Source organism: Eschrichtius robustus, chromosome 11 (genome assembly GCF_028021215.1).
Source record: "Eschrichtius robustus isolate mEscRob2 chromosome 11, mEscRob2.pri, whole genome shotgun sequence".
Lineage (NCBI taxonomy): Eukaryota > Metazoa > Chordata > Mammalia > Artiodactyla > Eschrichtiidae > Eschrichtius > Eschrichtius robustus.
The window spans coordinates 56,813,091-56,838,641 of NC_090834.1; the positions used below are offsets into that span (position 1 = coordinate 56,813,091).

At 46.7% G+C, this 25,551-nt stretch overlaps 1 protein-coding gene across 1 annotated transcript in view; it reads left to right on the forward strand.

Annotated features, from left to right (window-relative positions):
* TENM4 (teneurin transmembrane protein 4) overlaps nucleotides 1-25,551 on the forward strand; it is a 396,776-nt gene that overhangs the window by 311,702 nt on the left and 59,523 nt on the right. Inside the window, exons 15-19 of the mRNA XM_068554555.1 lie at nucleotides 7,138-7,257; nucleotides 12,262-12,523; nucleotides 15,045-15,312; nucleotides 17,743-17,886; nucleotides 20,552-20,801. Coding sequence (XP_068410656.1) covers nucleotides 7,138-7,257; nucleotides 12,262-12,523; nucleotides 15,045-15,312; nucleotides 17,743-17,886; nucleotides 20,552-20,801 — 1,044 coding nt within the window. The remainder of the gene's footprint in view (nucleotides 1-7,137; nucleotides 7,258-12,261; nucleotides 12,524-15,044; nucleotides 15,313-17,742; nucleotides 17,887-20,551; nucleotides 20,802-25,551) is intronic.

Below are 25,551 nucleotides of genomic sequence, written 5' to 3' on the forward strand. Positions count from 1 at the left end.
AAATAAGAAAGAATGGATGTTTACTTGTACGGAACACCAGGTTTTCTCTGATTTGCTTGGTCCCAGTGTTGGTTACGTGTCTGGACAAGCACGTGAGGTGTTCTGAGGGAGATGAGGATCTACTCCTCACGGAGCTTTACTGGTTTATAGCATGACTGTGTTGTGTGTGTGTGTGTGTGTGTGTGTGTATGTGTGTAAAATCTAGCTTTAACCAAACTTACATAAAAAATGGGGTCCAGTGGCATAAAAGGATTTTGCAAAGTAACTACCGATCAAAGATGACAAGTGCAAATACAAGCCAACAGTCAAACGGCAGAGCTGATATTCCTACTCCTGGTCCAAAGTCTTCCTCAACTCCACTATGAAGTTAAAAACAGTAGTGATCATTCTCATCAGATCTAACAAACAAGGAAGCAAAAGATTCAAAATTATCAAGAAGACTAGTTGAAATATTCATTTTTTGTCCATTAAATCTTGCACCAAGCGTATATTATGCTTTCCAATATTAGCTAATGATGATAGCATGTGTGTACAATTTATTAATAAATATGAATACACCCATGGAGCCTTCAGAAAATGTTTACAGAAAGGGTGTGTGATCAAAAAGAGTTTTCAGAGCCCTCCTCTGATGATGTTAACTCAGATTTTTTAGGCGGCTAAAACAAATTGAGATTCTGTTATTTAGGTGTGTATCTGTGTCAGATGGTAAGTGGCCTGAGAGGTGAAGTGACTTTCCTGAGTTCTCATGGATAATAAATGAAGTCCTGAATTTGAATCCTGGCTCCCCAGCCACTCTTAAGAGAATGGGCAAATCCATCCCCTGCGGAGGCTTTATTTTCTCACTTCTGCAAGAAGTGTGAAGAGAGATGATCAGGAAGGTCTCTTCTCACATGTCATGACTAGTGGGTTCCCAAGAAAACGTACACAGGTGGAAGACGGCAGGCTGGAAAAGCTGGTTGAAGAAACGGAGGCAGAGCACCAAGATGGAAAGCTCTGAAGAAAGGGCTACAGAATGGCCCGTGTTGCCAGGCTAGAAAGAAGGTCTTGGAAGCTACTGAGTGGACAGGGTCAGACTTTGACTGGGAACCCCCTAGATGGGGGTCGTTTGACAGGCCGTGAAGTGGGGCTTCTTTGGGCCCAAGTAAGGTTCTTACAAGATGTTGGATAAAGTGTAGTAGGTGCTAGAAAGATCCCTAGTCAGTCAGATGAGTTGGCAGAAAACAGTTTAAAGGGTGGGTACAAGTCAGGCATAGAAATCTGTTTAAAGTATGTAATGCAAAGGAGTGATTTGCATAACCAATAGTGGCATACAGTAACAAATACCTTAAAGCAGAGAAAGGCTAAAGTTACCTTTTGCCGCCTAGATAGATCCCAAATGATTATTCCAGTTTCCTGAATACCAGCTTCATTAGCTGTCTCCATTTAATAACAAAAAATGTTCAAGCTGCAGTTTTTCTTCCTTCATCTTCCTCTATCTGCTTGTATAGTACACAATGAATAACAAACCTAACTTAATTTCTGGCATTCTTTTTTTTTTTTTTTTTTTTTTCAAGTTTTCAAAACCTTTAAATGTACAGAAGAGGAGGCTATAGCATCAAAGCAGTAGGGCTGCAAGCAGAGGCGGGTGGATCCTCCAGGGGAAGGAACCCAGCCTTAGGATGCGACTTGTGACCAACTAGAAAGCCCAGCCCCTGGAGCCCTCTGTTCCGTAGCCATATCCCTGTCAAGGTCAAGTAGCTCAGAGTTCTTTGGTATCTCTCTCATCTTCAGTTACAGAAACACATCAGTTCTTTATTCATTTAGTAAATAATTTATCAAGAGCTTATTCTGCACCATGCATTCAAATTCCAGGGCGCACCCCTGTGTTGGTGGAGGCTTTCTTTTGCCCACTCAGAAATGAGCATCACCCACGCTCAGTGCTGGCAGTCCAGCAGTGAGGGGGGATGTGGTCCCCGTCTTCAAGGAGCTTGTGATCTGCCGGGGGGAAAAAGGCTGCCCAATAGCATGACAGCACTCAGAGTCTTTGCAGAGACAGCCCAGGGAGTGCGAGTGCTAGGGTACCGCTCCAGGTGGGTCCTGAGGCTAAGCAGGTGGTTTTCAGGTGAAGAGGACGGGTGGAAGGTTCCATGTAGAGGGAACAACTCAGAAATAAGTCTCAGCATTGTATGAGCTCCATTAGGATTCTGAAGCCACGTGTAGTAGGGCTGCTTGAGCTGGATTGAGGAGCACCAAGTTAAATCCATCATACATTCCACTTTACATCTGTTTGGGAAAATCTTCAGCCTTCATGGACAGGTGAGAGAATGGAGATCCAGAGAGGTCAGATAACGCTCCAAGGTCATACAGTTAGTTACCAGAGTCAGAACTGGGAACTGACCCCCTGCCCAGGGCTCTTTCACCACACCCCTCCACTTCTCCCTGACGGGCGGCTGAGGTGAGTTTCTTCTTTGCTTGGTTCTGTTTCACGGTGGGTGGTTTTGTCTCTCCAACACTTTCCTCCCTTGATCCCAAACCTGGCCAGTGTTCCCAGGAAGCAGTCAGGCAGATCTTCCCTGTCACTGGCGTTAGCCAGGGCACCTCAGTCGGGCCCTGAGTATGTGGTTGGGCCAATGCCAGCATGTTTGACGCCTCTCCCCCTTGGCCTGGCATGAGAACTCCTTCCTGGCAGAGTTCACCCAGCCTAATTGCTTGTTTTGTATCCCAGCTGCCTGACATATGCCAAACCCATGTGTTGACTCACTGGTGTCAGAGACAACTACACTCAGGCGTTTCAAATTTGCTTTGGTGAGCTCTAGGCAGCAACCGGGGACTGTAATTCGTGTATTTCTATAACCCCAGAGCCTAACACAGTGCCTGCCTTTGAGTAGGTGCCCCGTTTTCTAAATTAAGTGAATTTTAGTGAGTGCAGGTGAATAACACAGTAGTAAGAGGAAGGACCTGGAAGTAAGGAGTCCTAGCTTTGAGTGTCAGTTCAGCCCATTGAGTTCTTTGCTGTAGGACCTTGAGCAAGTCTGTTCTCTCTGAATTTCAGTTACTTGATCATTTCTCACCTAATAAACACTCGGGGAGAATATCTCATGCTTACCTAGCCCTTGGAGATGGAAGCACATGAGATAGCTGTGTAAATGTGAATGATATCACTGTATGACAGTCACATCATGGAGAGATCCTTGGAAGGTTTAGAGCAACCTAGCAGAGCAGAGGGGTGATTAATTGTGCCAGGAAGAGTTGGAAACAGCCTCACTGAAGTGATGACAGCTTAGATGGGACCCTAAGGATGAGTAGAAAATAACCCCATATGCCAAGACAGTGACCGAGGAAAAGCAAAACACGTCAAATACAGGACTGGTGATAAGAGGATCATATGAGCCAGCTGGGAAGCCAAGTTGGTGACAGTGATTTGCACCCTGCATTAGTGATTTCTCACCAAGGCAGTCTTCCATTCTGGAATTTCACAGTCAAAGCAGCACCTATTTCTTAGATGCACTGACCCTTAATGTGAGGGTCAGTGTTCCAGTGGTGGACAGAAGCCGGCTCATGCCAGCTCACAGGGACTGCTTAGTAAATGTTCAGGAATTCTGCAAGCTAGTTCTTAAGCACAACTATTATTAAAAATTAAATTATATAAAATCACAGTTAAACAAATTATATTAAAAACAAAGGTAATAATCAAAACTCATCACTTTCTAGTTATTTAGCTGTGTTTTACCCTCATCTTTACTCTAGAGTTTATTTAGGTCTATTGTTTCTCTGTGGTGGAAATACTGTTATATACTGGTGTCCTACTAGCCATCTCTTCCCAACTCTGGGTGCAGTGATATCTCATCAGTAGTGTGAAATCGGCCGTGGTGGAGGTCTTTTCACCACAGAAGTAGGCAAATACCACAAATGAAAGCCACTTTTCTTTTGAAAGCCAATTGTTAAATATTCACCCGTGCACCACTGGTGGTATCCATTGAATAACTGGATGAAGAAAGAAAATGTTTGGAAACCCAGCAGCCACATGTCTTCAGACCTCCCTGGACAAAAACACGTGGCAGGAGACACATTTCCAGGGCCTCCGTAGAGCAGACTTCCCCACCTCCTTTGTTCCAGGGAAGCCTTTACGTTGAACTGGGTTTTCTTGACAACTGAAAGTCATGGTCAAATAGGAGGAGGATGGAAGTGTTTTTCTCCAGGACTTAATTCCTGAGCCAAATGCCTGTTTTGGCAGGAGGCCTCTGCGGCCCACAGGGGTACCGGGAGTCAACTTAATCTTCTCCAGAATCCAAAGCAATCCACAGGAGCTCGGGCTAAAATTACATCTGCTCTGGCTTGCTGAAGTGGAGGCGACATGATGGCCAAATGGTGCTGATTTAGTGTTTCCCAACTATCAGGAAATCCCCAAAGAGAGATTAATCAGAGGAGGCTGGCCCGCATGTGGAGGAGGGGCAACAGCCAGGACAGGCCCCCAAAGGAAACCATCCCCAGAGGGCTGGTTATCGTCCAGGCAGAATCTGAAGGCACATATGTCAGGAGGAGGCTGGAGAGTAGCCAGCACCAGGATATGAGATCTGTTAGTAATTCTCTGGAAGGACCGAGTTCCAGCAATAAGAAATTCAATTTTCCTCCATTAGAGAAAGCATCTCTCAGTACCGGCTGAATACAATTGACGGCATAAATCTTTCCCATTAGCGGAGAGATAATTTCACGTAAATATATTGGGAGACCTTCAGAGCAGGACGGAGAGTCTTTGCTGAGCCTCACCCGCTTAACTTGTTTGCCGTGTAATTGCATTTAGACCAAGGGCCTCGGAAGAAAACCACTGACTGTATTAACATTAACCAGATTGTGTGTGGTGAGGGGAGGCGGGGTGAGGAGCTCGATGCATTGTGGGTAGTTGTTCTTGCCTTCAGAAAGGACAAACTGACACCGGCGAGCCCAGCTGCTTACAAGCCTGGTGTTAATTGCTTTTCTCATCAAACAGAGAAAAGCTTATCACTTTCCTCCGTAGAAAGGGTAGAGATGTAGGTACCTAATAAAGCAGAGGCTGAGTCTGAGATCTTTTTTTATGAATGCCCACAGGCCTCATGAGTAGCTCATCCCCAGGCCAGAAAAAAGCCTTCCGAACTGAGGTGAATGGAAAAAAGTTGTCTGGACAACAGCGCCTTGCGTCTTTGTCTCAGATTTGTCTTGTCCACGAGGGCTGTCTCCCCAGCGCCCTGATCCCTTAGGACATTGACACCAGTGAGCATCTTCACTTCCACCCATTGCCAGTGGTGTACAGACTGGTCTAGAGTTGGACCCCGAGTGTGAGGTCTGGACTCAAGGCCTGGCTCTGCCCCTGCCTCCCTGTGTGGCGTGGAGCAAATAACATGACGTCTGTGGACCCAGTTTCATCTTCTTCCACTAACTCCGTGATTTTCCAACTGGCTTTCCTCTGGCTTCTCCAGAAACTAAGACTCTACAGAGTTGCTTTCAGAACCACCCCAAGGGGAAAGTGGGTCCCACCCCTACTTCATCTGGAGCAGATCTTGTTTTTATTGGTTTTCCACTTGGGGATCCTTATAAAATATCATCTGCCAAAAAGATTCTGTTTTCTGAAATATTTGAAAAAACGTCATTCTAGATGATCTCTAATTGTCCCACTTATTTACTCAACCTACTGTTTTTGCTTTTTTGTTGTTGTTGTTTTTGTTTTTGTTTTTGCTTTTTTAAGCAATCACCTGGTACTTGTTAGGCACTCCCGGGCACTCTAGAGAGAAAAAAGGAAATAGACCTTGACCCTGGCCTCAAAGAGCTGGTGATCTAGTGGAGTGGAGAAACATGTACAGTGTGGTAGGGTATCAAGGGGTTTGTGCCAGGTTTTGGAAGAGACAGTGACTAGTTCTAATTAGGGGCATCAAGAAAGGCTTCAGGGAAGAGGCGTCATTGGAAGTTGGGTCTTCAAGGATGAGAATGTTGGGAGAGGGGTACAGGAATGATATCTGAGGCAGAGGGAAGAACATTGCACAGACACAGAGGCTTTGAACAACATCTGCCTGGCAAGTTTGGGAAAAGGAGATGCCTTGTTGCCTGGAATATAGAGGGAGAATGGGAGGGGGGATGGTGGGAGAGGTGCCAAGTTCTAGAAACCACTCCAAGGGGACACCAGCATCTGCCCTTCTCCTGTCTCCAGTGCCAGGTGAGAGGAAGTGCCCTCTATCCTGTTCACTTTCTTGAATGTCTGCTTCCAGTGAGACTCTTAGTGACAATAAAGATCACTGCCATTTATGGAGCTTACTGTGCACGAGGATGAAAAAACAGAGACTCAAAGAGCTGTGACAGAGCTAGGTTTTGAACCCAAGTCATGTGACTCCACTATTTACAATAGCCAGGTCATGGAAGCAACCTAAATGCCCATTGACAGACAAATGGATAAAGAAGATGTGGTACATATATACAATGGAATATTACTCAGCCATAAAAAGGAACGAAATTGGGTCATTTGTAGAGACATGGATGCATCTAGAGACTGTCATACAGAGTGAAGTCAGAAAGAGAAAAACAAATATCGTGTATTAACGCATATATGTGGAACCTAGAAAATGGTACAGATGAACCGGTTTGCAGAGCAGAAATTGAGACACAGATGTAGAGAACAAACGTATGGACACCAAGGGGGGAAGGTGGTGGAGGGGTGGAGGTGGTGGTGTGATGAATTGGGAGATTGGGATTGACATGTATACACTGATGTGTATAAAATGGATGACTAATAAGAAAATAAATAAATAAATAAACATTTTAAAAAAAGAAGAGCTGTGACAGAGGTAGGTTTTGAACCCAAGTCACGTGACTCCAAATTCACATGCATAACTACACTGTATAGCACCGCCCCACCCCATCAGCTTTTTCTCCTTACAGCATAGTACAGTATCCATAGAAAATAACCCTCTAAGTGAGATATCTGAAAACCTTTTTCAGTAATAATTCTTTAGAGGATGCTTTGATGACTTACATTGAGGCAATAAAAAAAAAAGGTAGTGCTTATCTTGAGTGGATACCATGAGCCCCTGGGTGCCAAGATATATCTGAGTGACCTGCCTCAGTCTTCTGACCTGCCAGCCAGGGTTCTAACATGAAAGGTAGGTCATGTTATTCTCTCTTTTCTACCCCCAGGCATGCATGTGTCATTCGTGGTCAAGTAATGACATCAGATGGGACCCCGCTGGTTGGTGTGAACATCAGTTTCGTCAATAACCCTCTCTTTGGATACACGATCAGCAGGCAAGATGGCAGGTAAGAGGCCTTTTGGGGACCAGGGTTGGTGAAGGCCCTGCTCTCGTGGTCTTGCCACATAGCTGCTGCTGGAATGACAACGTGCAAAAAGGATAGGACTTGGAGTCAGAGGACCTGAATCCACGTGCCCAGCCCTGCAATACACTAGCTGTGTGACCTTGTAGCTGACTCTGGCCTAAATCCCTTTGGCTCTAAATTAAGCAGCTTCTTCTTATTTGTTTCTCAGAGTAAGCATGCGGTACCTTATACATATTGTTCTGTTGCATGGCTTATGATATAAAATACTGTCACGTGGACCATTTTCCATAGACCAGAGAGCTCCAGAAGTCTCAGCATTCCTGCTGTGTGGTTTCCATCTGCAGCCACCCAGGGCTATGGAAGCCACTGAGTGATTACAGAACTCTGACCTTCAGATCCCTGTGAGAACCTTCAGTTCATCAGCCTGAATGAAGTCAAGTTTCTGTAATCACTCTAGCTCCCCCATTTGTTGGCTATGTGTTCTTAGACAAATCTCCTTACCTCTCTTGGCCTCAGCTTCTTCATCTGTTAAATGGTCCTAATACTATTTATCTTACATGGTGGTGGTAAGGATTTGATTCTATGATGAATGGAGAAGCACCATGCACATAGTAGGTGTTTAATAAATCTTAGTTCCCTGCCCCACTCTGATTCATTGCTGTATCTCCAGGGTCTAGCACATAGTAAGTATATAATAAATATTAGCAATTTATTAAAATTACAACTTAAAAAGGTGATGATTACAATGCAAGCCATGAGACTATTTTGGAGAGAAGAGGAGGGGAAGGAGGAAAGTGGAATATTTATGCTGTCAGTGGTGACAAGTCCTCTATTTTTAATAAAATCAGGTGGTGGTAGTCCATCTGGCTAAGTGTGGGCCCATAAGGTTGATTTTCACTCTGTGTTGGAAATTGTGCTCCAGCCTGATTGATTTCAGCACCTCTTTAATCCAATCTCAGATGTGAACATGTCCTGGCCGAGGTGATAATGAAGTAGGGGCTCATCTGTTTGTAGACATATGTGCCTCTTAGACGGGGTTGGCAAGCTGGGCATGGGGAGCCCTCTCTTCCCTCCTCCCCCTCCCTATGAATGGAAGAGGTTGGTGGCCCGTCCCCAGGGATCATCTGTCCGGGCCAGGCCACCGATCCCCAGAAGCACCTCAGCGCAGACTGCGCTACAGCAGGGAGAAGTCTCCTTCCTCATGGTGTCTTTACCACCTTCCAGCTCAGGGCTGCCTGCTTTATGGAAATAGAAGATGTGAGCATCATAGGCAACAAGTATCCTGACTACATTATTACCTGCTGTGAAACAGTCATCAAAAAGGAGCCATGGGTACCGCTCTTTTTTTTTTGCCATAAAATTTGTCCATCATTCATGTGAGATGGCGAGTAGTCCGTCCTCTGCCCACTGTGCTTGGTTAGGGTGAGTCCATAAAACACACCAGAGTCCAATAAATTTGGTGGCCCTTGGGGAATGCCCAATTAGCACCTCCAGGCTTTGATTCCTCCTGTTGTGCTGCCCTTGCGATCTCTACTACCTCCTGAGAGGATGGGCATCCTGGGCGGTAAGTATCAGCCATATTTCCTGTACCGGCCAGCTAAATTACACCAGAGTAGTCAGAGCTGCTAGAGCCTAAAGCTTGAGTTTCAGAACAGTTCTTACCAATGCATTAGGGGGCTTAAATTTTCTTCCCATCTTAGACACTGCATAATGTATGGGAAAGTCATTACTTATTCTCTAATATGTGTCTGAAGAACCCTGTTTGTTATATGTGAACGGGTAGCATCTTGCCCATTTCCCTCCCCCTTGTCCCTGACTCACCTTCTTTCCTATTTCTCATACCCGAGGAGAAACTGTAAGGCCAGAGATATCACCCGGAGATAATAGTACATGCAAGTCCAGGGACCAGGTCTAATTCATCTTTGTATTCCTCACTTTCCCGGCAGGCACCATGACACTTGCCTTTGTCCAGATCTCCCACCCCGGCCCCATGCTGAAATACCAGACCTCAAGTCTTAACAAGAGCTCACAAACAGAAAACAGTGGCAGGGAAGTTAGCCAAAGAGATCATTAAAAAGATGGAAAATAGAAATCATGAAGAAAAATGTTTAAAGAATAGCAGACAAGAGAAGCAGTTCAGGTTCACTGAATTGAAAGATGGGATTATACAGAGCACGAAGCCCAGGGAATGGAGCCCAGTGCTTTCCTCATCCATTATCTCATCTGTCTCATTAATAACTCTGCCAAGTGATGATGATCGTCACCTTCATCTCACGTGAGGAGATTGAGGCTCAGACAGGTGACGGAACTCACCTGTGGACTAAGTGGCAGTGCTTGGACTGGCCCTCACTGTTGGGGCTTCATCTGAGAAGCAGGCCTTCCCTTTGAGGTCAGTGTCACGCCCATGTCCACAGCAAGGTTTCCCTCCAGATGAGCAGGCCTGGCTCTTGGCAAGAGCCAATCACACCCCGCTGCTGGCTAGGCCAGCTGCCCCCAACTGGCTCACGGCCTTGAGAATATGTCTTTTCATGTTTGTCTTCCCTCCCTCCCCACGCTCATCCTCTCACGAAGGGAGCTTGTAAGTCAGGCCAAACTTCTGTTTGACAGTTAAGTGTTCTGTCAAAGTACAGATGCTGTTCAGTTCTGTTCCCTGGGTATTTTCCCCAAACCCTGGATATTCTCCTGGAAAGCCAAAACCTGAACTCTTAGTTGAAAATAAACACCTTCCCTGGTGTTTCTCTATTATTATGTATTGAAGAATGATGGTACCCAACTTCCTCTACTCGAAGGTTATGTGGGCCTAGAAGGGGCCAAGTGAAGAGCAGGCAAAACAGATGAAAAGCATCTGCAAAGGACAGACGAGTCAGGCTTTGGAGCTTGGGGACCCAGATCTGAGGGCGCCATCTACCACGAGCAAGATTTGACACTAGTTCAGTGCAAAATCCCTGCAGCTTCTAGAGGAGGGAGGAGCAAGCTAGAGCAATGAGGCCAATCCCACCAGGTGTGTTCATCAGAGATGAAGGTGAGGTCCTGCAGTGGGGTCTCTAAGACCAACTGCACAGGTAAATGTCAGGTTGACTTACAGTAATAGCCAAAGGAAGAAAGAACTTAGGGTGTTTAATATACAGTCAATTCAGAAGAAATTGACAATATCACTCATGAGTTCATTCTATAAACTATAACCATCAAGCTCTGGGCTAAGTTCTGGAAAGGCTGAGAGGAATCAGTGTCCCCAGGCCTGAGAGTGAATGTAGGATTCCAGTGCAATGTGATGTGGGCTGTTAGGAGAAGTGCACATGGTGCAGTGGGATCCCAGGGGAGGGGACTGGAATTCTGAGTGGGTAAGGAGTTAGCAGAAGCCCTCCATCCAAAAAAGCAAGATGAGGACAGGCCTTGAAAATGCATCCTAAAAGTAATAGCTAAAGGACTTCATCCAAAGAGACATCACCAGGAGGTGGCAGGTGGACAGGATCACTGTTTGCAAGTCCTAAAGGACTGTCAAAGGCAGAGGAAGACTAGTTTGAAGTCACCCCAGCAGGTAGAACATGTCCCAGTGGCTAAGGAGCTATTAGGAGAGGGACCCAGGCTCAATTCCCGCCCCCCCAAAAAAGTGTGCTAACAGTCAGAACTAACCAAAGATGGGACAGTGCACCTGCGGACATAGCAAGCTCCTCATCACTGGAAATGTGCAAACAGGAACCAAATAGCCCCTTGATAGTGGTTCTGTAGAAGGAACTAAAGCATCAGATTCAGAGAGGGGGACTAGGTCAGATGACCTAGTGGTTCAACTGTTACTTGATTTTAAACTTTCTGTTTTGATGGGGTGGGGGAAGGACACAAAACTCTGGTCTGAATTAATCTTGTTGCACATCGAACATGGGGTCTTAAGTAGCAACCACACACTCTAGCTGGCAAAGCAGACCCAGCCTACAGGACTAGTGACATACCTGGGCTTACACCTGGGCCTCCTTTCCCATCTTCTATAAAGTGAGCTCATCTGGCCTCTGACCACCTAGCTGCTGAACCCTCAGATCAGACGCTCAGTGTCAGAAACATGGAGTGTACAAGTGGGAACTCAGTTTCCTTGGATTTTCAAAAAAAAAGGTCCATGCTAAGGCTTGGATGGGCAAGTGCCCTGCCAGGTTTGTCTGCAGGTGATGGGAGTTAAGATGCCAGAACCAAAAACAGAGCTGCCAGCAAGTTTCTGGCCATCCCCAAAGGGCAATGAACAAAGGCTGGGTGACCAGCTCTCAGGGACACAGCCACGGAGATCTCGTCTCAACGAGGAGGTTGGGACTCAGTCTTCTGGTTCCTCTTTCACTTCTAAGTTACGGTGATTCTAACTGTGCCCGTCTCTAAACTACCTTGCTATCTTGTAACTCCAAAGGCCTGGTTGAGTATCATAATCAGAGATAAAATTGCTGTAGAGTCATAGAATCTTAACGACTTCAGAATAATTTATTTGAACCTTTGCCTTTTACAGATGAGAAACTTGAGAATCAGACGGGCTAAATGACTTACCCAAGGTCACACAGTAGCCCACGGCAGAGCCAGGACTAGGCTTAGAGTTCTAACACCAGGGCACGGTTTGTTCTGCTTTATTCTGATGAATTTTCACGGGGCTTCAGCTCTAAGAGGCCCTAAGTGCCAGGAGCACCCGAGCAGAGGCTCATCAGAGGTCCCGTGTCCTAGCAAATGGCTCCCCAAAGCAGGTTGTTGTTTGGTTTTGGCAAATTCTCTACAGTGAATCACTTTCAAAAAAATAATGCTTTCTGGAATCACTGTCACTGTTTGTGACCGCAGTCAAGTCTTTCAGGTTTTAGAGTCTCCCTCAACAAGTGCTCAGATCCTTCGGTGTAATTTTTTCTCCTTTCTCTGCCTCTCTTTCTCCTCCTTCCTCTGTTCCTCCTCCTCCTCCTCATCTCCTGCGTCCTTCCTCTCCTGCCCCTCCCTCTCCTCTCCTTCTCACCCTCCCCTCCCAAACAGCTTTGACTTGGTCACAAATGGCGGCATCTCCATCATCCTGCGGTTCGAGCGGGCCCCCTTCATCACACAGGAGCACACCCTCTGGCTGCCTTGGGATCGCTTCTTTGTCATGGAAACCATCATCATGCGGCACGAGGAGAATGAGATTCCCAGCTGTGACCTGAGCAACTTCGCCCGCCCCAACCCTGTCCTGTCTCCTTCCCCACTGACGTCCTTCGCCAGCTCCTGTGCAGAGAAAGGCCCCATCGTTCCGGAAATTCAGGTATACCCAGCTTTCTTAACTGCATTTCTCCATGCCTTTATTTCATTTGGGAGGTGGAGGAGGATCTCGGAGACAGGGGAAAGAGAGAGCCCATCAGTGCACCATCCAGACCCCAGCCCCCGTGCTGTGAGCCTGTGATGGCCACCCCCTTACACACTTAATACACATGAGCCCTGTAAAGTGCCTGGCACCCTCCAGCATATAATAAATTCCCACCCCCTCTCCACTCTGCCACCAGTTCACTTCCACGTCCCCTTTCCCCAACCTCCAGTGTCTCCCCCGCCCCTCCTTATTTCTGTTAAAAATAGCGATGATAGTTTCCACCAAGAGGAGTGAGGCAGAGGGTCCCAAATGTTTGCGTCGTACTAAAGATTAAATGAGAAAATGTGTATGAGATACTTGGCACGATATCTGGCACCTACTAAGTGCTCAGTGAATTTTAACCATTATTACTATTAAGATTATTTTACACACGCTATCTTCATGCCAATTAATGAGTGCTTTGGCTCAAATCTATACACGCAAGTGCTTTACTTCATTATCATTAAAAGGAAGTAATTTGGAAAAATGCATTTTAATCTGATAGAAACCAAGATGGATTCTTTGCCTAACAAAGCTGTGTGGACTTGAATTTCTTCTGCCATCCCGGCCCAATTTCTAATGGCAGAAACGAAGCCTGGGGAGGAGGAGGGATGGCAGTGCAGAAACTGGGGGAGAAGCCCCAGCCGTCCCGCCGGCCTCATGAGAGCTCTGGCAACGTGCAGGTTAATGATCTCCGGTGCTGGCGGAGCGGGGTGTTTAGACACGTTTGTGTGTGTATTTCTTGCTGGGCTAAGCAGGCACATCTCTCTGCTGCGCCCTGTTGAGTGGCTTCAGACGCCAGCCCTCAAGAAGGAAACACAACCATTTCGGAATTCTCATTGCACCCACAGGTTGAAACCTCACTCCTTTTCAGACATTCAGCGCTTGTCTCCTGTCTCCACCACCAGGCTGACCTTTCTTATGGAATGCTTGTCAGTGGAGACAGAGCTTGCTGGGGAGGGGTGATTTGTTACTCAGCACTGGTTCAGCTCCAGCGAGACATCTTTCCAGGAGCAGGGACTTTGAAACAAATGAGGTGAAAGGTCCCCCTCTCTTAACAGTGCTCCCTGGGCTGGGTGTCTACGAGCCCAGCTGGGTCACAAACCTTGCTTATTATCAGATTCATGAAATACATGAAAACAAACTCTTGGGTTTTCCCAGTCCTGTCATTGGCTAGCCTTTGCAAGTACAGGGAGATGTACATTTTGAAGGGTATGTTAAGGAGAGTAAATATTTATGACAGCATCTGGATGGCACTCAAGCGCGGCTTTGCCTAGAACTTGTGAGCTGAAATTTAGGAAGCTTGCTTTGGTGTAGGCCCAATCCCGAAAATGTCGAGTGTTCAGGAGAATGGGTTGGGGTGGGAGTTCACACCCATCTATGACATGGACTGAGAGGAAGAGGCTTTCTTTGTGGAGGCCCAGTTCCCCTGTGACCACGAGGGTAAAATAATCATTGTCCTTTTAACGGATACGTTAGCCTCAATTGATTGAACATCCCCTTCTTGAAACAGAGCCCAGAGCATCAAGCCAATAAAAGTTCTCCACTTTTGCCATGTGCCTGGGCATCTTGGCATTAATTTCAACTTCCCATCTTGGAGCTGAGCCCATTGCACCAGTAGGTAAAGCACTGCCTTTCCCACCACTCTGCCCCTCTGGCACAGCCTTGGAGCACGCAGACTCCGTGCAGCCCATCTCTTTCTACTGATGAGCTGGGGGCCTTAGCTGCAGGTCCTTGGCAGCCTGTGTTCCCAACCCTGCATAATGGTTCGGTCCACATCTCTAGCCTCTGTTTACCTTCCTGAAGAGGAAAGCCACTTGTAACAGATCTTCCTTTAGGAAAGTTTTGAGAGAGAAGCAGGCCTTCTCTCTGAGCCACCTGTTCACATCGTTCGGAGGGAACTTCCCAGTGCCCCCTGCTTCCAGCACCAGCAGCACCGTCATCATTAGTAACATTTACTGAGTGTCCGTTATGTGCTGGGCACTTTATGTATGTGACCGTACCCAGTCCTCAAACTAATCCAGTGAGGAAACAGAGATTCAGAGGTTCCATGAGTTTTCTGGGATGACACAGCTAGTGAATGAAACGTGACAGTATGATAAATACTTTACACATGTTATCCTCTCATTAATGCAATGAGATGATCATCGTCATCCCTACTGAAAGGAGGAACCCGAGGCTTATGGAGGCAGGGATGTACCGAGTAAGAGCTGCCCCGGAAACCAGGCCTTCTGGCTCTCATTTTCCTCCCACGCCCCTTCCTCCCTTCTCTTCCTTCCCCCCCCTCCCCTTCACACTCCGCTTCCTCCTCTCCCTTTCTCTCCTCCTCCTTCTCTGCATCCTCCTCTGCCTCTTGAACACCCAGGGTATGTGGGGCTGTGGCCACCTTCCCTCTACCGGTGATTCTGTGACCGTCACCTGCTGTGATCTGTCTCTCTAGGCTTTGCAGGAGGAAATCGCCATCTCTGGCTGCAAGATGAGGTTGAGCTACCTGAGCAGCCGTACCCCCGGCTACAAATCTGTCCTGAGGATCAGCCTCACCCACCCCACCATCCCCTTCAACCTCATGAAGGTCCACCTCATGGTGGCGGTTGAGGGCCGCCTCTTCAGGAAGTGGTTTGCTGCAGCCCCAGACTTGTCCTATTATTTCATCTGGGACAAGACAGACGTCTACAACCAGAAGGTGTTTGGGCTCTCGGAAGCCTTCGGTAAGCCTCCCAGCCGCAGGCCTCAATGCCATACTCAGAGAGACAGTAAGACTTGGGGGGACGGGGCTCTTTTTCCACCTCCCTTGTTTCTTCTTCCTCCCTTTCTCTTCTCAGAAATACCTAAGGTCTAGCTGGCCGTCAGGACCTTTCAGTGACCATCCATGACCTAAAAGAAAGTACTCAAAGACCTGCATATGGAAAACTTGACCATTAAAAAAGAGGGTTACAAAACCAAAAAGGCCCTTGAAGAGCTCTGTGGTGGTATGTGATGGGCTGAAAGAGGCTGGTGCCGCAGAGATAGAGCCATGTGGACATTGCCCCAGCCCTGCCCACCCCCCCAGCAGTTGGGCCTGAACTTACCCATTAAAAATATGGGAGTCTGGAGCTTCTGGGTTTCTTCAGTCTTATTGAGGTGCAGGAGCTAAGATTCTTCCCTCATCAGAAAGGCTTTTTGCCCTCTTTACCTCCTTGCCAATCAGAGAGTCCCTTTGTTGATGTTATTGCTGTTTTTCTCTAAGATGAAGCAGAAGGTGACTACAGCCTCACCTGGAGTCCCAGCCCCACTCGGACCTTGGGCTTCCAGGGCTGGCTGTGCTCATCTCAGCTCCTGGATGACAGCAAGGCTCCACGAAGGGTTCAGAGCTGGATTGTTAGCAGTCCTAAGCCCTGCGGGGCTAATCCTCCAAGCACTCAGAGTAACAGCCCAGGAAATCCCTCTCAACTTGAACCTCACTCCAGTTTCATTCCCTTTCTAGATTCGGCAAAGGCAGAGTGAGGAAGCAGATGAGAAGTAATGAAGAAAGAAAGAGAGAAAGAGAGAAAGAGGGAGGGAGGAAGGGAGGGAAGGCAGGCAGTAAGAGAGTGTCTGTTGAGCATCTGCTCTGGGTGATGTGCTCCCTGTACATTGGTATCTCGGTTAATCCTTACAACCACCCTGTGAGTCAGAAATTGTCCTCATATTCTGCATGAGGAAGCTGAGGACCAGAGAGGTGAGGTGACTTCCCAGGGCCACACAAGGAAGGAACTGAGCTGGATTTACCCAAGATCTCCCCTGTAGTTTTGCATCCTGCCCTACCCCATAGGGCACACTGGGAGCAAAGATGCCATCTGTCACTGTTTACGATCCCTTCTGTAAACCAAACTACTTCTATGGTCTCTTCAAAATCAATGAAGTCTTACTACCTCTTTAGATGAAATGAGCACATTTAGTGCCCACCAGCCAGTTAAGGTCTCTCTGCACAGAGATGTCAAGGGCTGAGGTTTGCTTTCCTGAGATGACAGGGGACCAGTAGGAGGCAGAGTGGCTGCTTAAGGGACTTAAGGTCATAGGGAAGAGGTCACAGGGACATCTTCCAGTGCATTCACTCCTGCCATAGCAGGCCAGCAATCTCTGAGGGCACCTAAAGGAAACTTTAAGGGGCTGCCCAATTGTTAATTCCTGTCTTGATCATGTGATAGAGCATTGCCCAGTGGAAAATAGCATCTGCACAGAAAGATACTTGGAAGAAACGGCATTCTTGTCTCTGCCAGTTCCTTTCCATAGGGCAGTTACTGGGATTTTTCACAAACCCAGACTCAGGGAGCCTGCCATAGTTAGCCTGCCTCCCAGTGACCCAGAAGGCCTGGATTTATGAAACAAAAGCAAAACCAGGGATTTTCAAGTTTTGAGACCTCAAAGCACCTTCTAGCTTTCAGAGTTCCCTAACTGAGCTCCTTTTCCATGTGTTCATTACAAATGATTTTTAATTTTTTTCTTTATTAAAGTATTACCATGTTCATTAATTAAAATGTGGTAAGTGGACCAAAAAATAGAAATAAAGTCAAACATATTTCTATAAACAAATACAACTACTTGTTAACATTAAACTTTATTTTCTTTTTGCATGTATAGTTTTTTTTTAACAGAGATTTAATACCGTATATAACCAGTCCTTTCAACTCAGCATTACCCCGTAAGCACTTTTCCCCGTCACCCTGTGGTCTTCATAACCATAATTTCCAGTGGCTGCATAATATTCCTCAGGTGGATACACTTGGTTTGCTCAACCTCTCACCCCCCTTTGGACCTTTAGGTTACTTCCAACTTTCCACTATTATAAATAATGCTGCAGTGAAGGCTTTAGTGCCTAAAGTATTTTCCATACTAAAGATTATTTCCCTGGAATCGATTCACCTGGATCCTTCACCTGGATCCTTCATAAAGTATTTAGAACATTTGTTTAATGTTTCCTAATGATGTACGATTGCTCTCCAAAAAAGGATGTTCAGGCTTAGCCTCCCAGTGTTAGTGGCACATAGGTCTGGTTGCCACTTAGGAATTTGATCCTTCTTCCTTTTCTACCAAAGACAAGCAGGAGCCTTGCATGCAGATCTAAAGCCAAAGAAGAGGCTTTGCTCACCTGTGCATTTTGTGCCTTTTGTTTTCTACAGTTTCTGTGGGTTATGAGTATGAATCCTGCCCAGATCTGATCCTGTGGGAAAAAAGAACAGCAGTGCTACAGGGCTATGAAATCGATGCTTCCAAGCTGGGAGGATGGAGCCTGGACAAACATCATGCCCTCAACATCCAAAGTGGTGAGTGGATTAGTACAATTCCAGGAACCAGGCCGCGGTGTGACCCTTTTCTCATATGCTTTGTTCCCTGTGAGGCAGAAAACACACACTTCAAATTACATAGTCTTATATGTGATCAGTCAGTCAGAAGCGTTAATACAGATATTCCTTGGCTACCTTGTCACTGCTAGGCAGTGGGGATGCAGAAGTGAAGGGCTTCAAGGGTTTACACTCTGGGTGAGACAAACACTTCCCAGGCAGTTTCCACGCTGTGCCAGGGACAGTGCCGTCACAGAGGGGAGCTGGGGACACTCTGGGGCTGTAGAAGAGGAGCACCTGACTCAGCTTCTTGGTTCAGCAGGGTGTCTCTTGGGAGAGAACTTCTGAACTGAGTCTCAAAGGGTCTATAGGATTAGCCCTGTATGTCAAGGAGGGAGAACTTTGTAGGCAGAGAGCACAGCATGTGCCAAAGCACTGAAGCTTGAAAGAAGAGTAATTGGAGAGAATGTTCATTGTGGTTTGAGCAAAGGGTGAAATGAAGGGACTAGCAAAAGCCAGAGCTGGGGGCTTGAGCAGCTGGAGCCCCAGGTAAGAAGATTAGAACTTCCAACTCCATCCAGAGGCAGATCTCAAGCCTCTGAAAGGTTTAACGCATGCAAGTGACACAGTCGGATCTGTAGTTTAGATAGCCCCCTCTGACTGTGTCCCAGGATGGGACAGGTAAACATGGTAATGATGTCAGATCTCTCCTGCCTAATCTGTAGATGCAAGAATGCTTATCAAAGCCACTGCTTTGATGTTTGGGGGGTGTGGGAATTGAAAAACTACTTCTAAAGTTTATAATAAAATAAAGATTTGTAAATAGATAAGGCAGTCTTTAAAATAAGAACAAAAAAAGAGGCACTTGCCAGATGTTAAAATATCTTAGGAAAACTGTAACACTTAAAACTGTGTGGTGCTGTCACAGGAACAGAGAAATAGATTCCATGGGATAGAACAAGGCACCCAGAAACTGACCTGTGAGTAGTCATTAGGACTACATTTGGCCATGAGTGTCAGAAAAGCCAAAATAACAGAATTGCAAACAAGTTAAAAGTTTGTTTCTCACTCACCTGAAAGTCTGGAGGTAGGTGATCCAAGGCTGGTTTAGACCTCTGCAGGGTTGTTCTACTCAGGCCTCCATCCCCAAGGTCATGGTCCAAGGCGACTGCTTCAGCTCCAGCCTTCACATCTACTTTCCAGCCAGCAGGAGGGCGGAAGAGGACTGAGAGCAAGCCCCTTCCATTGTAGGGACACCTCCCAGCAGCTGCCCACACCACTTCCACACCTTTAACCAGTTACCTGCCAAGTGTAGCTGTAGAGGGAGCTGGGGATTGTAGTCAGTTCCAGACAGTCACATGTCCAGCTAAACAGCACAGTTCTATAACTACAGAAGAAGGGCAGGGTGGATAGGATACAAGTTCCTGCCACGCACCATGTATACATGGTATATGGTAGAGGTAGCATCACGTGTCAGCGGAGGATGGATAGGTGTTTTAGAAATTGGTATTGGGGGAAATGGGCTCAATGTGTGGAGGAAAAAAATTAAGTTCACACTGTACACAAAATAAATTTAAAAGTTTGATTAAAGAGCTAAATTTGAAAGATCTTTAAAGTGAATAGAAGAAAATACAGGAGAATATATTTATGATCTCAGAGAAGGATTACCTAAAACCCTAAAAAAAGCACGAACATTAGAATTGAAAAATGGTTGATTAGACTACGTAAAAATGAAAGACGTCTGTTCAATAAAGGGCAAAGCTAACAGATGACAGCCTGGGAGAAGATTCTTGTGGCCATAAAAACCAAAACTCACTCAAAGCTTCAGTATGGAAGGGGTGAGGCCGGAGGCAGAGAGTCCAGTTAGGAGGCTGTAACAACAGTACAGGAGTTAAAGGATGAGCTGGGCCTGAGAAGAGACAGTATAGATATGGGATGCAGTTTGCACACCATTGAGGTCAATCCCTTCATTTTGCTGGTGGGGAGACTGAGGCCCAAGCGCAGTTAAAGCACTGAAGAGACCCATGCAAGCTCTGGGATCAGCGCATTAGTATCAAAATCAGGTAAAAACCCCAGTCTCTTGACTCCACCTCAGTGAGAAGAGTCTGGGAGTTTCACTTGTGTATTTCTATGAACATTTACTGGTATCTACTCTGTGTCAGGTCTGTGCTAGGCCGTGGGAATACAGAAGGGAAAAGACATTGTCTCCGCACATGAAACGGTCTCACTCTAAAGAGAGAAAACAGATAAGTGCAATAAAGAATTCTGTGCTGTGATGGAGACGTAGACTAGGCACGTGAGGTGTGTTCAGTCTATTTGAGAGGCAGCGGAGCTGAATGATTCAGAGCCTGGACTCAGAAGCGCTTCTACTGTCATCTGTGTGATGTCAGGTCTCCCTTGTTAATACAGGGAGCATAATGGCACCTGTCTTACACACTTGTCATGGGAATTCAATCAGCAAAGCAGTGTGGCCTGTCCAGGACGGCCTGGGTTTCGTTATGGGGTGAGGCAGCCTTGGGAGATGAGTCTGGAAATGGTAGGCAGGGATCTGGCATTCCTTGCAAAAGCAAGGCGACCCTGTGGCCGGCCACAGGGGAGAGCCGTCTCCTGCTCCATCGGTGATTCTGTTCTTCTGTCCTTGTCCCAGGCATCTTGCACAAAGGGAACGGGGAGAACCAGTTTGTGTCTCAGCAGCCTCCTGTCATCGGGAGCGTCATGGGCAACGGACGCCGGAGAAGCATCTCCTGCCCCAGCTGCAACGGCCTTGCTGACGGCAACAAGCTCCTGGCCCCCGTGGCCCTCACGTGCGGCTCCGACGGGAGCCTCTACGTGGGAGATTTCAACTACATCCGAAGGATCTTCCCCTCCGGGAACGTCACCAACATCCTGGAGTTGAGGTATGTGAGGGGAGGCCTTCCTCACGGTTCCTAATATGTCCCTTTGCCATCCTGTGGGCCCACCTGGCATGACCCACCAGCCCGAGAAGGGGACAGGACAGAGCCTCACCTGTCACTCCCCAGAGACCAAACTGTGAGCTGGGGGCTGTGGGGAAGCAGGTGCTGCTTTTCACGGGGCACTGCAATGAAGACAAACTGCCCTTGGGACAGGGAGATATCTTGGCATCCAGAGGATGTAGAAGGCTGCCAGCAACCGAGAAGCCCTTGGAAGCCCTTGAATCTTTTTTCTGTTTCCTGGCACCAAACTGATTGGAATTCGTCACATGAGTCTTTTTATAAGGACAAGGGATGGTGTCACGGACTAGGCCCTGGTGCCAGTGTTACCAAGCCTGGCCCTGTTACTTAACACGTGTCGGAGTTAGGAGAAGTTCCCTGCAGCTGCCCCATACTGAGATAAGGCCCACGGGCTGCTCCTAAGATGCAGAGGTGCAGCAGAGCCAGCTGTCAGCCTCTCCTTGTCCCCATTCTGACCATGAGGGATGGAGCACAGCACACTCACAGCTCGGGGAAGGGCCTCATATGTTGGATGTCTCTACGCCTCCCTAAACCAGATCTTTTCGGAACCAGACCACTGTCACAGGGTGGGTTCCAGGGTTATAGAGAAGCTGTGGTTAGAGATGGGGGAGCCCCACTCTCCCTTTCAGGAGAAATTGTACCAAGTTCCTCACAACTGTTTTAGGGATTGGGATCTGCCCATCTCCTGGGCTGGGGTCCATGTGAGCAGGACGGGCCCTTGAGCTAGAAAGCGGCCAGGGGAAAAGGAAGCTCTCTTTTTGCGAGGCCTCTTCTATTTGCCTAGTATAACAGTTCTGCAAGATATGTATTACTATTGTCCTGACAAGTAAGATAAAGGAGACTCAGGGAATTTAAGGAATCTGCCCAAGGTCCAGCTTGGCAGGCCCAGCCCAGAAGGCCATCACGCAGTCTGCCTCACCCAAGAATTGTCACATGGCCCAGTGAGGACCACCGTGGCTGAATGCCATGTTTAGTTATTCCCGGGAGGTAAGTGCCCGCTGAGAGTCTCACTCTGCAGCACACACGAGAGAGGAGGGGAAGGCTCACTGGCTGACCACAGCTGTCACGGCCCTCAAGATGAGGGTGCTGGTACTCACCGACCCACACAGGGACGAAGGAACGAGAAGGTCTTTGGCCACGAGAAAATCAGAAGCTCACATTCTGTAGACTCACAGGAAATCAGGTATCAGGCTGAATGAGAAGCAGGCCACTGATGGGATATTATCTGCCTTTTTTTCTCTCTTTTATGAGTTTGACCAGTGTAGACATCTGCCAGAGAAGAGGGAACTCTTGAGTGTGTTTGCTTTAGTCAGCTGCTCATATTATCTTTCTCTTTCCCGTGCCATGATGGAAAGAGCCGTGGGCTACGGGGTCATCCCACCTTGGCAGAGAAACTAGAACTGGACCACTTACCCTCTCTGGGCCTCCATTTTCACATCTTTTAAATAAGAGACCCCCGTTTTCTCTGTCTCCCTGCCACAGCTGTGGGGAGATTGTGAAAGACAGTGGGTAAGGAAGGGAGGAGTAAATTAAATTGGGAAAGAAAAATTTGTCGACATACTATCATCTTGGTATATTTTCTTCCAGTCTTTTTTCCCAGGTCTGTTTCTCTGTGTCACCCTCTCCCTTCTAATTAGAGTGTATCTCCAGTTCTGTATTCTATTCCGAGGAGGATTGTGGTGGGCTACGCAGGTTTGGGTAGCTCTCCCTCGGGCAGTGTGCACACAGAGATGCAGCTTTGAGTGTGTGTATCTCTGGGAGTGCTTCTCTGTACAGGGGAGGGAATCGACTGTTCCAGCCTCTGTCTTACCCTGGTGAAAGCAGCCTGGGTCAACCTCATCCTCTTCCCGTAAGTCAGCAGTGTTGACGCAGGTGAAACCATGCCTCTTCTGTGATACGTAGCTGCTTATAAGTGAGCTCACTGACAAGTAATCGCCAATATGAAATACATCAGTGTCAGAGCTGCTAAGTCTTTATTTATTATAATATTGTACAGGACCATTGCTGTCAAGTTTTCAGGCTGCTAATAATGCTTCTAACCCTGCTGCTAACACTTCATTCTTTCTTCTATTCCCTGCTCTCCTGTCTTCTGTCAGAAATAAAGATTTCAGACATAGGTAAGCCAACCGGTGGAGAATTTCCTGTCTCTCCCCTGCCTTGTTGCATGCTGTATGGTAAGCTGCACCTGTCAATTTCAGATCGCTCAATGGCAAACGAATCCTGTGTGATTGGATCGGATTGGGGGTACATCAGCTACAATGAGAGAAAGTCATTAATAATGGTGGGGGTGAGTGGGGAGAGCCTGAACTCCTTTCATCTCTACCAAAGTGCAGCACTTACTCTGGTAGTTTGTGGACATGACAGACTGAGTAATAGGGGGAAATTTTAACCTTGGCATAGTAATTTGAACACCCCAGTCTGCTTATCCTCAGAATGAATGAGGACATTATCCTGTGTTGAGTGACTTGGAGGGTCACAGTGGGAAGTCCTGAGAACGTCTCATTCAGGCAAAGATCCTGGAAGAAGACAGGCTTCAGATTTGTATTTCTGTGGGCATTCCAGGTGCCTTGGTTTTGGAGGCTGGGTTGCTAGGGGACCTCTCCAGAAGGTCTGCCAGCAAGGAGAGAATGGGGGATTTTCCAGACCATACAGACCACCCAAAGGGAGCAACCCCCAAACAGGAACTTTGTCACAGAGTAGATTTGTCGTGTAGGCTCACAGTGACCCTGCGGCAAGCAGAAGTGGTCCTCGTCAGACACACCGAGAGGAATGTCTGCCTCTCAGCATCCCCTGTCATTGTGGCGCTCGTCTGACTCCTGGGTAATGGTCAGGGTCTCCAAGCCTCAGAGTCCCCAAGCCTCACACACATCTGGGTGACTTGAAAGTAGCCATGGCAGGTGGGGATGTGGCTCACACTGCTACCCAGGTGACTCTCAGTTATGCACGTGTGGCTCAGATCAAAGTGGCACATGGGGTGGTGCTTACTTGGGATAAGGATGGTAGAAAGAGTCAGACAGACCCAGAAATACAATCATGTTTATGTCCATGTCTATATAGTTATTAATGTAATTAACAACTGTATAGATATAGTTAGATATAGTATTAATGTAACAATCATATATAGTCTTTTAAGATAATAATAATAATATGTAGAGAGCATTTAATGTGTAGCAGAGAGGGGGTTAAGTGTTTTACATGGATTATAGCAGTTCATCCCCAAACCACCCTGTGAAGTAGGTATTCATGATACACCCAGTTTACAGGTGAGAAAACTGAAGCTCCCCAACTGTGTGACCTTGAAAAACTTATTTCATCTGTCTGATCATTAGTTTCTAACTTGAGGATAATAAAATCTCCCTTGGAGAGAGGAGCACTAATGATTTATTATTATTATTACTATTATTATCATCATTATAACAATTATATGATGATGATTATGACTCCATTTTTCCCCAAAAAGGAATTCAGTCCCCTTATAACCAAAGACACATGTATTAAAGTAAATTAGAGTTTGGGAATAAGAGAAAAAAGGAGGAAACACATATATGTGATTACACATCAAATAAGACTCTGAGCTTCCTGGAAGCCAGATTAAACAGGGAAACATAATTGTTTTCATGGTTTACATCATCAGAAATGGGAAAATATGCCCACTTCTAAGCAGAGGAATATTTTTTCCTGACACTGAAATAGAAAAGAGATTTCCAAAGATCTTTGTATGGATGATACTGAACTATGAATTGATATGTGCCCTCAAGTTCAGTTTTATAGAAAACACAGTACATTTCATATGAAAATCGTGGATGAAAGCCTAGCATTTATCATTAAAACCTCCCCAATCAGTGTTGGTAACTGCCTGGGACACAGCCGGGATACAGGGGGACCTAGCCAGGAAGAGTTAGGAGCCAGGGCACTTGTCCAGCTTTGCTGTGTATTCGTGCGGCCTTGGGCTGGTCACTTAGCTTTTCTGGTTTCCAACTGCATCATCTATAAATTGAGAGAGTTGTGGTTTTGGTACCTTTTGTTTCTGACTTTTAGCAATCTTTTGATGTATCCATGGTATGATTTCAGGGCTGGATTCCTGCCCTCTCTCAGTTCATTGTTTTCTCACGTGCTAAAAACTATTTCGAAAGTGAACCAAAGCGGAAGGGAAAAACAGAATTTTTTTTCTGCCTTCCAGTTTTCTAAAGACAATCAGGAGGGAAAAGACCAGGGCTCCGGCTCTGATTTTAACTGGTACCTGGATATTGGTAAATCCCTTCCTCTCTCAGAGCCTTAGTGTTCCCATCAGTAAATGCCAGAAGTAGATTAAAGAAATTCTAAAATTGTGTCCTCTTCGTCCATTAGCATTTATTGTTCCAGCTGCTCCCAGGGATAGCATTTGGTTCCAGGCTGGTGCCCTTAGCCTGTGGGTGTGTGTCTCTTTCTTTGACCTTTACAGCCTCTAATTCAGCCCACCATACTGGACATGCTCAGCACAGAGACCCCCACCCTGGTCCTTTGGGCATCTTCCTCCCTGCGTCCCTTCAGGGAACAAGGATTCTCACCTCTTCCCAGATCTCTCCCCTAGGGTCACGGAGGAATGTCTGAAGCCTGTTGTTCAGAAGTACATTTGAACTCAGTTCTCCATCAAACCCAGCCACACAGATTATGTTAACTCTGAGAGAGACCTTAA